Genomic DNA, 13,291 nt, shown 5'->3' on the forward strand with positions numbered 1-13,291 from the left:
ATAACAGTTTGTTCTTTATTTGTATTAATATATTAAATAAAAATAAGTTCAATTTTTCATTGTATTTCTCCCACTCTCAATATAACTTAGATTAATAAAATAAACTAAAATTTTATAACAGAAAAACAAAAATTAGGCCTTTAATAAGCGAAATTTATTCCAAATACACTTAGAAATATGATATTTAACAATATATTAAATAAACAATATAATAATTATATAAAGCCAGAGAAAATTATTTAAGTTACAAGTCATTAATTAAATCTCACTGATAAAGGCTCTGTGCAGCAAGAAACGCGATTGATTAATGTACTAGTAACTTAAATAATTTTCTCTGGCTTTATATAATTATTATATTGTTTATTTTTTATATAGTTAGATGTCATATTTCTAAGTGTATTTGAAATAAATTTCGCTCGTTAAAGGCCTAATTATTTTTGTTTTTCTGTTATGCACTCACACAAGCTTGACTACTTATATTATTTGAAATTTTATATTTTTAATAATATAATAAAATAAATTATATAATAAAACTGTTTAACGATATAAAAATCTTTTCTTTTAACTTTGATTTTTCAATAATTATTTTTACAAATTTCTATTACATAAAAAGTGAAAATACAAGAAAAAAGACTGAATAATGTTCTAAATTATAATAAAATTTAATATATTAGATTTACCATGGACACGTTGTTCATGGATAACCTGCTGTTGCAATTGTGCTTGTTGATGACGTAAGGCTTGCAATTGTTTCCATTGTCTTTCCTGTTCAGCTTCTCTGGTAGATCGATCTCTGTTTGATAATCTATCCTGTTCCTATTAAAAATCAATTACACATATAATTTTTAAACTATTTTTTAAAGAAAGTCATTACATTTGATATAATTCATTTTAATAAAATTATTGCTTTATTAGAACTATATTTATTAAGAGTTATATCAATAAAAAATACATTAAAGAAAAATTAAATGTATTATAAAATTATTAATTTTAGTATTTTCATTAAATTTTTATTTAATTTTATTGTAATATTTTTATAAAAAATTATTAAACTTATAATTATTTTGTTGAATGTCATTCGCAATTATATTCAATGTAAAATTTAATAAACATATATCCGACATTTATAAAAATATTTGTACATATTTATACAATTACATATGCAAAATAAATTATTGTCAGGAAATCAATTTTAAAATGTAATGACCTTTTTTTTCATAAAGCACAGTCAAATATAAAGCACTAATTATACAATCAGCCAATAAAAAATATTCATGTATATGTCGACCAAAAGTCTGAAAAAATATTCAAACAAGAAAAATCTAAGAAATAAATCTTAACTCCCTTCACCTCGTACTATTTTCATTATAAGAAAAGTAAATATATTTTCAAATTTTTGGTCGTATTTTGCATAAACATTTTTAAAATAATATACAACTAAATTAATAATTAGCAAGATTTTGTAAATCTTATATATGTGCAAACACACTGGAAACAAATTATAACCAGCCACCATATGTTAATTTAAAAAGATTAATTTATAATATTATTTATACACGCACGCGCGCGTATTAATTAGTCCACATAAGTCTGTATTCATAATCAATTCTTATATTTAAAATCGTATTAAGTACTGTCTTAAAATTGTCATCAACCAGAGACATATTAGTATTTTAAGGCATTACTTAAGTCTTGAAATAAGATTCGAGTATGAATATCAGCGTTTGAAGAAAACTTTATTCACAATCAAAAACAAAAAACCACAAACACCACAATCTCATCCAAAATTAATGCGATGAATCCACATTCATGCATATCAAAATGTTAAATTTTAGTAATTTTACATAACAAAATACAATTATAATCTTTATAATAGAATGTATATTATTTACAGTGTATCCTAAAAGTATCGGTCACATATATTTCGAAAATAAAATATTATCTAAAAAATATTTCAGACTAAAATGTTAAAGTATCAAAAAAAATGTATGATGGCGCTAATAGTTTTATCTTGAATAGCTCTCTGATTGAGATAAAGTTCCGAAAACGTAAATCCTCCGATTTTGCTATTGATTGGTGTATTATTGTATTTTGATGTGCTAATTACAAATATGATAATGAAAATCGCCGACTAGGTCATTTTTAAGATTAAAACTTAAAAAAAAACTTAAAAATTATTAACTATTCTGATAAGTTCGTATGTAATTTAACAATTAATTGAAAAGGCCAGTAAGACGAGTAAAAAGGTGTAGATGTTCGTAAAGGTTATAATACATATTTATTAATACTCGAGACACAAATGTTTCGACTCTACGAAGTCTTCTTCAGTGTGTGTGCATTCTTACATTATGTAAGAATATAATGTAAGAATACATCTTTTTGCTCGTCTTACTGGCCTTTTCAATTAATTGTTAGAAATTATTGTTTTTTTTGTACATTATTTTAATAAATATTAATATAACAAAAAATGTTTCAAATAACAGCTCTTAAAAAAATATATCATTTATGTCCTATATATTTTTTGCATAGAATACTTAAAAAAAAAGAGATAATAGAAAAAATACTTCCTCATGTGGAATAGAGCAATTAAAGACTTTATTTCACATCGTAAGTAGAGGGGGGGGGGGAGCAAGAAGGTATAAAATGGACGTTTAAATCTAAACTTTGGTGTAGATTGGGTAAGAATTTTTTCAGGGTGCAGAGCTCTTCCTATACATTTACTTTTCACGCGAAGTGACGTCTACACTACATCGTCCTGTGTACGAGGTGAAAATGAGGTCTATAATTGTGCTATTCCACATAGACTTTCAACTTTCCATGCAAAACCAAATCCATTTCACATCTTCTCTCCCTGCTTACGAGACAAAACAAAGTCTATATTTGCACTATCTACATGGGTTTTCGACTTTCAAGCAAAACAGTTTCTAATTTAGATTAAAATTTGGTGTAGATTGGATTAGGATTTTTTTGGAGTATGATAGCGACATCATAAACACAGTGTTGCATGAGAAGGAACAAAGCTTCTTCCTCGCCCACGCATGTACTTTGCACGCGAAGTCCACCCTACATCCTCCCTTGCTTATGGTGCACATGGGAAAGCGTTTTCCTATTATCCCATTTTTTTCGAAAAATATTAGTTCTGTGTAAAAAATACATAGGACATAAATCATGTATTTTTTTAAGAACTTAACTTTTATTTAAAATATTTTTTTGTTAAATTAATATTTATCAAAATAATGTAAAAATCCATAAATTTGGAGTTCTTTTTTTTAAGTTTTGATCTTGAAATGACCTAGTCGGCGATTTATCAAATTCGTAATTAGCGCATCAAAATGCGATAGTATACCAATCGACAGCAAAATCGAAAACACAATATAAACAATCGAAAAGCCTATTAAAAAAAAACTGTAAAAGAAATTATTGCAAAAAATAACACCTCAGCTAGAGATCAAACCTGGGATCTTACGACTTTACAGTTTTTTTAGAGAAAAAGAATTTTCACATTTAGATACTTATTAGCATTATTTATTATTAAATTGATTTTCAATTTAATAACGTGATATTACTAATTTTTGTTCAACTTAGAACTGTGTTTCAAGATCGAAAATTTATTTCAGCGCGCAGTTTCGTGAGCTTAAAAAGATATATAAAATTACACAATAAATATTAGTACTAAGATCTAGCTATGATCGATTAGTAGGCATTTCGATTATTTATAAAATAAATTATTAATTTTTTAATAAAGTTTAATACTTTTATACATAGAACAATGAAATAAATAAATTGGTGTAAAAAAAACAGTATGTGTATATATTAATGGTTCTTCCAAAAAATCATGTAATTCATAATATTATTAACATCATTATACGTCCCTCTTGAAGTCTTAAAATTTTTGTTTGAAAACATTTTCTCGATAATGATTTACTTTTTAGATATTCAACTATTCCGATAATTTTGAGACAAACTGTATAGAGTATACTAAATCTAAAATTCCTAAGATTGTTTAAAATAAAATTATTAATCTAAAATATCAAAACTATAAAAATGTAATAAATTATTATTTAATATAATTTGCAAAAAAATATTTAAAATTATGACATCTAAAACTTGTATACTCGTGCAAATGCGATACACACAGAGTAATAGACTGCGTTCATTTTAGTATTCACAGCATTTGTAAGCATCATTTGTCCTTAAGCCTGTTCGTGTTGCCTGCACATATTGGATTTAGATTTCCTCCCCCCCCCCCCCCATGAGCAAACGTATTTATCTCGTTTTAATTGTAAAAATCTTTGGAAATTTCAAGCAATACACAAATGTATCTCTTGTAAAAATATCATTACTTGTAAAAGTAATTTGAGATAGACATTGATTAAAATGATATGAAAGACATCACCAATTGTACACTTTAATTTTGACAGCTCGATGTGCTTTGTGTTTTGACATCAATATTCCCGTTTATATTATCAGCATGCACAACAAATGAATTATCTTTAGATTAAAATAATTTTTATTAAAAAAACTCTTATCTCCATATTTTGATTCAAGGCTTGCTTGTGCTGTTTGTAGTCTTTGCATTTAGTGCAAATCTTCGCTTTCTTTCTCTTTGACTCCAGAAAGTATATTTATTTCATTTTAAGTTTAAACATTTTCAAGAGAGATTTCAAGCAAAACGAACAGACCTATTAAAATTTTTATCTTAAGTGACCTCAAAAATTTATTAGATGTGATAAATCTAGGATACTCTCTTGGATTATACATTTAAACATAATAATAAATGTTAAAAAACACTTCACTTGCAGTAGTTTAAAAAAAACACAAGAAATTATGAGATCATTTCTTACACAGAAAAAGTAGAAAAAAATTTGTTTATTTATTTAATAAATAAATAAACTTCTATAAATAAATAAACTTCTATATTAGTCCTACTTCTTTATTTCTTTCTTCAAATTATAATTTATTTGTTCTATTTGTTTAATGTATCTATTTGTTTAATGTATCTTCCACAATGTATATTTTAGCTTTAAAAGATTTTCAAAGGAAATTTTAATTCTATAAAATATTATTCGCAATAATTCTTTTTTATTGAAGGAAAAAATCTGAAAAAAAATGTAAAGTAATAAAATTAGTACTAAGCTACTGCATAACCATTATAGAGCAATATACTATAATATACTAGTTTATCAATCACCCATAACAACAATAAAAAATCATAAGCAATATCAATGAATACAAAGGATAAGAAATGAATAGTGATTTATGAATTAGGATCAATATGAATAGGGATAAAACTAACGGGATTGATTTAAAAATATGCTACTATTTTTAAACATGCTGTTGGACTATTTTTGAATTATAAAAAAAATAAGTATACACTACCAAAGTATTCTCTATTACAACGGCGACCTGATAAGAATGTTCAGCAGTCTTAAAAAAATATATATATATATATTTCATATTTAAATAAATTTAATTTAATAATAAATTCAAATAAACTAAAAATGATTTTTAAAATGCAGAATTATTAATTAAAAATTTAAATAAATACGTACGTAAATAAACTAATCTCTATAGGGCAAATATTGACAATGACACTGAACAAAATTATAATGTGGTTCATATATCAACCACAGCCCTGCAATATGAAGCATGAAACACGCATTTAACGAGTAAAATCTTCGTTTACAATATTTTAAATAAAATACATATACATGTATACAAGGAGAACACTAAGTCTCGATTAGATGCAAAGAAAAAGGTAAGAAAACACGACGAAGGCTCTCACCATGATGTTATTCGGGTGGTGGTGGTGATGGTGGTGGTGGTGGTGGTGGTGATGGTTCTGTACGGGAGGCACAGTGTGAACAATTGCAGTGGGTGGTGGTGGCGGAGGTGGGGGGTCGTAGTGCTCCTGGCTGAGGGACGGAAGGGTACGCATGATCTCGGACGGAGTGAGCACTCGGATCTGATGCTGATCTATGCTACTGCTCCCGCCGCCGCTGTTAACGATAGGGGGTGGACGTTGCTGGAGGGGTTGCTGCCCTTCACCCGAATTGTTACAATGAGAAAAAGAGGAGGAAGAAGACGTAGAAGAAGATAAAGAGGACGAAGAAGCCGGTGTTGTGCAAGATTGCAAGGCAGATGACTGTAGGTTTCTAGGAGTCTCGGGAGAGAGGGAAGGGCTGGGCGGGGTTCCCTGCACCCCACACACCTCCTGATGCTGATTGTTGCCTGTTGACGTCATTCCAGTGGTCATCAACATTCCTGATTGCTTCTCCATGGGCCTCAGACCCACTCCCTGCTGTTGCTGCTGCTGCTGAGCCGTCATAGCGGCGGGTTTGGTGATGGTAGTCATGGCGGTAGTAGTAGAAGTGGTATTCATATTGATGGTGGTGGTATTGGTGGTGGTTATATTGGTAGTGATGATAGTGTTGGTGGTGCTTGGTGGTGGTGTCTCCTTGGAGGGCTGTCGGATCAACACCGGGCGGTTCGCAATCACACGATGCGACATACACATGAGGATGTTTCGCATAAACCAATTATGTATAAAAGCATATCTTATAGTACTATTTTATTTTTAAAATGTATCACGCAGATACATTCACGCACGCACGCACGCATTCACCCGCATGCATTTGTGTGTGTGTGTGTGTGTGTGTGTGTGTGTGTCTTGCACATGAATTTTATTAGCAAATTTTTATACACATTAAAATATAAGAGATTAAAAATTTTCAAAATTATCAATATTTTCAAAGTTTTGTGAACAAAGTTTTTGTATCTGTTGAGCAATATTCAAACTATCCAGAAGGAAATACAATAAAATAAAATTCCTCTGTACATATAAATAAGCATTATATTATAATAGAATTGTTTCATATCATTCCTCATATTTCTTTTTCTTCTCAATGTATCTTTAATAATAATTTTGTTTCACTTTCACTGATACATTTAAAATTGTCTGCTAAAGTAGCATCAAAGTAACAGTTTCATGAGAAACATCCTGCATGTAAAAAATGATATAATGGGCCCGAACGAGACGACATAAAAATAAGTCGCACATGAAATTTTCGATTATTAATATATATTAGACTGTCTGCTTTATATTTACGACATACACATAAAAGCAAGGTATATATGGATTTTCTGGATTCTTGTGAATTTATGGATCTACGAAATCTTGTGAATTTTGTGAGGATTATTATTAGATGTATCTAAATACTATGTTGTATCAGTTGTGGTTTTAAATATTGTACATATCTAAGTCTAATTTATAAACAGTGGCAAAAGTGAGAGGATTCACTCATCTACACATTTATGAATTGACAGATTTATAGATTATAAATTCATAATTGATAAAGAACCCTGCACAGTTCTTATAGAAATAGAATCCTAATCATATTGGCTGAAATTGTGATATGATGTAGGTTTCGATTCACTAATCAAAAGTCTCAATAATCAGCCAAATAATCAAAAGTTATAACAGCTCAAATATCCAAAATTGATTTCCATTATCAGGCGGTATGATAAGTACTTAAAGTATGCTTCATCTCTTTGAGTCTTCATTCGTACTTTTATTTATGTATAGATTTATACATACATATACATGAAAATACGTCCGAATCGACGCATACACAGCTTTTTAAAAAAAATTGCGTTTTTCATGAATATGATTTTGCACAAATAAGCATCGATACGTTTGGATATAATCATATATATGAAAATGTTCAATAATCACACTAATCTATGAATATAAGTTTGTATGCTCATATTGTATGAATGCATATAACTTTGACTTATTATTTTATTTGAAAACAAAATATTAAGTCAAAGTTATATGCACTCATACAGTGCATATAAGGCACTGAAAATTACCACGAGCCAACAAAATAGACAACTATGTTATTGAGTTAAACCATAATTTATATATACACACGCGCGCGCACGCACACACACAGGGTGTCCCAGACCACCCGTCTCACCCGATTTTTTCGTAAACGCAACATTTTAAAGAAAAATGTTTCAGACAATAAAAAATATAGATTGTTAGAGAAGTACCGATACCCTTTAATTAGGGAACTACCAATACTCTAATATTGTATTTTTTATTACGTATTCTTGTAGCTTATTTCGAGACTTTTCCAAAACACTACAAGAAAGTTTATTTTTGTCAAGTACTTTTCGAGTTGTGTCGCTTGAAAGTTACAGTACACCGTAGCTTTCAAGCCATACAACTCGGAAAGTACTCAAAATAAACTTTCTTGTAGTGTTTTGGAAAGGTCTCGAGATAAGCTACAAGAATATGTAATAAAAAGTTGGCAGTCCCATTTAAAAAATTGAAGGTGACCTTCACGTGACCTTCAAGCAACTATTCAAGGTTAAATTAATGACACCATCTTATGTTTCCCTCGAAACCATGCAACTTTTGTCTGAAACATTTTTCTTTAATATGTCGCGTTTACGAAAAAATCGGGTGACATGGGTAATCTGGGACACCCTGTATATATTTTTTTTTAAACACCCTGTGTGTGTGTGTGTGTGTGTGTGTGTGCGCGCGCGCGCGCGCGCGCGCGCGTGTATGTGTACACAGATACACACACACACACACACGGGGTGTTTTAAAAATACCTAACACTGAATACGCTACGAGATTCTTTACATAAAAATAAGACAAAAATTCTAATACAAAAATGTCGAGGCTATAATACTTTTCAAATGAGAAGTATTTACAGTAGGCAAATCATATAATCTAAAGATCGCGCACTCAGTGACGGTACAATTACAGTGAGTGCTCTTGAACTTTTGTAAACTTGTTATTGAAGTAATTACGATAATATTGAAATGCTTTATTGATTGAATCATATTTAAATATAAATTAGTATATGCATTATATATGTCATAATCATATAAAAATATTACAGGATATTAAAAATAATTATAATAAATTGTCAAAATTTCAAATGTTCAATCACGAGATGTCAATGATTCACAAGACAGCCAACTTCAGAGAAAAGATACATGTATGTCATACAATACTTAATGAAAAATGTGTTGATAAAAACGCGAAATTCTTTGACACATAATTACATTTCCATTTATATAAAATAATGTTTCATATCATTACATTATACTACGATATTTATATCCCCAATAGGTACATTGTGCAAATATTATTTTGTATAATGATATTACGAATTGACAAAAATTTTGAAATGCGCTAAAGTGATACGTTATAACGTAGTTTTGGCCAAATAAAGTTTTTAAATAACATTCATTAAAAATCAAATAAAGGATTATACAAATTTTCAAGGATTTTGTCCCATTTGGTGATTGTTTCATTTCTACATTTTCTTGTGTATTTTTCTTTGTAAAAACCAAAAATTAGTCAGAATAATGCCACACTTAATAAAAAATTGCTATATTGAAATACAGTGAATAAATCATTATTTGCATCGTCATGAAATTGTCAATTATGCTTTAATAATTTAGAAATTAATTCAAAATTGGATAAAATCGATAATGCATAATTTTCGGTTCTCCACCCATAAAACAAGATAAGAAATACCTCGTTATTTTTTTTTTATAAATAGTAGTTATATTAAAAGATAAATATTCAAAGAATATTGTACATGTAACGATAATTCGTTAATTATAAAAACCTAACTTTTATTCATCACCAACCTTAACTATTTAGGCTTACCCCACTCTCTCCTATTGTCTCGATGATTTTTGTCTCTATTACGAAAAAAACTCGTGTGTGTGTGTGTGTGTGCATAAATAAAAAATGTAAATAAAGATTCAAAAGGATGAAATACATCTCAGGTGCCCACCACATCATACTTGACGCTCGAGGTCTATTTAGATATTTGAACTATCATAACTTTGAACTATCATAACTTTTGTTCGTTTTGGCCTGGAAACTATTGAGATTTTTATCAGTGAACTTATATCATATCGAAATTTCAATCAATTTGACCGGGCATTTTCATAAGAACTATGCGAGGACAGCTTTGTAAATCCACATCTAAGCACACATGCAGATCTATAAATTAGGTTATATGTATAGATCCCACAAATATAAATATTTATATATGTCTCAAATTTTAATGGGCAAAAATTATGTTAGTCCTATACGTAGAAAAAAATTGTTTTATAACTTTTGAATAAAGCTTCTGTATGTTTATAAAATTTTTTTTTGTTATTTCTATGCATAAACCATACTAGCATATTTTGATCATTAAAAACTTGAGACACTGTATAATATTATGTCCTTTTTCTTAATTTTTACATATAGAATATAAGAAATTAAAGTCCCTCTTCACCTCATTTGGGCCCATTATATAAAGACCCATTTACGCTCAACTTTATTTATCTTTGAACGTGTTTTATTTGTATTACTAATAATACTATTATTAATAACACAACTTATGTTTCTACTGCCAAAACTAGATAAAATTTTATTCGTGGTTTGGAATTTTTTGCATTAACAAAATTTAATTAAAGTTTTTCAAAAATTTTCTTATAAAATTTAGTTTTATTTTTCAAAATGTGTTTGATAAGTGCAGTCATTTTTAATATTGTCAACATTACATTTTTATCATCTAATTATTAAGTGATCATAATCTGTCTTATTCATTCATCTATAATATAATTCATACTTAACACAGTTCTAATAGAATTAATGCATAAATGTAGAGCAAAATCCACTAAATTAATCTTCAAAAATATTATTTTAGTTACTTAACTTTAATTTTTATTTTTAATTATTATTTTATTTTTTTAAACCTCTAAAACACAAATAATTCGGATATAATTAAATGTTCACGAAATATAGATATTAATTTTTTTAGTTAACCTCTCCTCCCAGTGTATATAAGTATGTACGTACCTACATACCTAAATACAACTGATAAAAACCCTGAAGTTCACAATAAGGAACATAGTTTACGACACACAGAACTGTCGAGCTGTTAGTCTCACTTGAGTGTTAGCACATGACACGCTCGAGGATAAAAACCCCAAATAAAGAATGTTTAAAAATATTGGTTATCCTAATAAATAATCGCGCTTCTATCAGCCATAAATTCTGATTGAATTAAGAATAACGCATAAAAATATTATTACGATCGATTTTTCTTGTTTTTGCAATATATGTACATTAATTACCTGCGGTTTCTTCAGACGAATTCGATTTTCTCTAGCTCTGGTCAAAAATGGGGCTCTCTGCTCGTTTGGTAGTGCTCGCCATTTTTTAAGAATCTGCTTGCATCTCTCGGACCATGCTGAGTACATTAAAAATATTGATTAATTCATTGAGGATGTACAACATTTATAGACGCATAAACTAAATTAAGTCAAAGTGTGGATGATATCTGCAGAAAATAATCATTGTTTTCTTCTAAAAATGTTATTAAAATTGACTATAAAGGTTTCTTAAGGGTTTCTAAAATTGAGAATTTCGAATTTCTAGTTCAAATTTCAAAATTTACCAATACAAATTTAAAACAACTTTGAAAGTAAAAAAAATTCAAGTACTTTATAAAATAAATGGGAGAAACTGGGAAGAGAGAGAGGAGAAAAGAGAGAGAGAAGGAAGAAGGACAGAAGAAGAGGAGAAAGAGAGGGGAAAGGAGAGGAGAAGAGTGAAAAACGGAGAGGACAAGAGACGGGAGGATTTCAACTAAGCCAGGAAGAGGAAGGGGAAGAGAAAAAAAGGAGGAGAATGAAGAGAAGAGAAGACTGACCTTTTGGAATATAGCAGGTATCTGGAGACAAGATGTAGAGTTTTGGAAATTTATAGGAGAAATGGATTATGTATGCTTAATAGAAACATGGTTGGAAGAGAAAGGATGGGAAAGAATTAGGAAGAATTAGAAAGAGATTACCACCAATGATACATTCATGGGATTGCAGCTTTACGATCAGAGAGAAGAAGAGGGGTAGAGCAAGAGGAGGTTTTATTGTAAGAGTAAGTAAAAAGTGAGGTAAAGAGCAGCTAAAAATAAAATGGTTAGAAGAAAAAGGAATGTTAGTAACAAAAGTCAAGAATAAAGAAGATAAACGGTGTTTTATAATAATAGGGATATATGCAACCAAAAACTGGGATACAACAAGCAACATAATAGAAAAGATAGTGGAAGAAAATAAAGGAGAATATATAATAATAGATTTTAATGCAAGAACTGGTACGGAAGGAGGGAATGATGAAGGATGGGGAGTAGTACGCAAAAGCAAAGACAAAGTAGTTAACAATAAAGGGAGAAAATTCATAGATTTAGTAGGGGAAATAGGGGGAAACATTATGAATGAAACAATGAAAGGGGATAAAGAAGGGGAATACACTTATGTAGAAGAGAGGGGTAGCTTAGTAATAGATTACGTAGTAATAAGTAAATATTGTAGAGAAATTGTAAACGATTTTAAAATCGTAGGCCGATCGGACTCGGATCATATGCCCCTGATCTTGGAGATGAAGAGGAACACAGGAAGAGAGAAGAAAAAGAAAAGGACAAGGAAGAAGAAAGAAGATGGAGATGTAGGTGGAAAGAAAAAGATATAAAGGAATATAAGAAAAGGACGAATGAGATGGAACCGGAAGAAGAGATAATAAACGAGGTAACAATAGAAGAAAAATGGAAGGCGCTAAAGGAGTTGGTTCTCAAAGCTATGACAAAAATAAAGGTAAAAAAGGAGGAAAGAAAAGGAGACTAGGATACAAGGAATGGTGGGACAAAAGTTGCACAAGGAGGAAAAGGATAGCCCACAGAGTTTACAGAGGTTGGAGAGCGGGAAAACTAAACAGAGAGAGGTTTATGGAAGAAAGAAAGAAGTATAGAGAGCACATGGAAGAAAAGAAGAGAAAGTGGAAAGCGAAGAAAGAAGAACTGAGGAAGCTGAAGAACGAGGCAAAAGTATGGAAAGTAATAAATAAGAAAAGAAGAAAAGGAAATTGGATAAAAAATGAAATAAGTAAAGAGGCTTGGACAAAACATTTTAGAAAACTAATAGAAGGGAAGAAGAGGTGCCAAAAGAGGAAAAGGAAGGAAGAGGAGCAGAAAAGAAGAAACAAGTAAAAAAACAAGAAATAAGAGAAACGGACAAAGAAGAGCTGAAGGAGGCAGAAATAACTACGGCAATAAATAGATTGGAGAAAGGAAAAGCAGCAGGTATTGATGGGATTCCGATGGAAACCTGGAAATACGGAGGATCAAAAGTAAGGAAAAGATTTGTGAATTTAGTAAAGGAAATCTGGAAGGGGAAAGAGATTCCGGAAGACTGGAAGAAAAGTGTAATT

At 29.7% G+C, this 13,291-nt stretch overlaps 1 protein-coding gene across 12 annotated transcripts in view; it reads right to left on the reverse strand.

The window, feature by feature from the left end:
* The window catches only part of LOC105197366 (histone-lysine N-methyltransferase 2C), a 75,284-nt gene that overhangs the window by 41,164 nt on the left and 20,829 nt on the right, over positions 1–13,291 (reverse strand). For 10 of the 12 annotated variants that reach the window (XR_005576599.1, XM_039459046.1, XM_026137689.2 and 7 more), the window contains exons 16-18: positions 11,164–11,279; positions 6,212–6,466; positions 681–816 (exon numbers count right to left, since the gene is read on the reverse strand). Coding sequence is in view for 11 of the 12 variants with exons in the window: in XM_039459046.1 (XP_039314980.1) it covers positions 681–816; positions 6,212–6,466; positions 11,164–11,279 (507 nt within the window). In the remaining variant the exon portion in view is untranslated. The remainder of the gene's footprint in view (positions 1–680; positions 817–6,211; positions 6,467–11,163; positions 11,280–13,291) is intronic. The other 2 variants (XM_039459047.1, XM_026137690.2) reach the window with 1 other exon arrangement.

This window comes from Solenopsis invicta, chromosome 16 (assembly GCF_016802725.1).
Source record: "Solenopsis invicta isolate M01_SB chromosome 16, UNIL_Sinv_3.0, whole genome shotgun sequence".
Taxonomy (NCBI): Eukaryota; Metazoa; Arthropoda; class Insecta; order Hymenoptera; family Formicidae; genus Solenopsis; species Solenopsis invicta.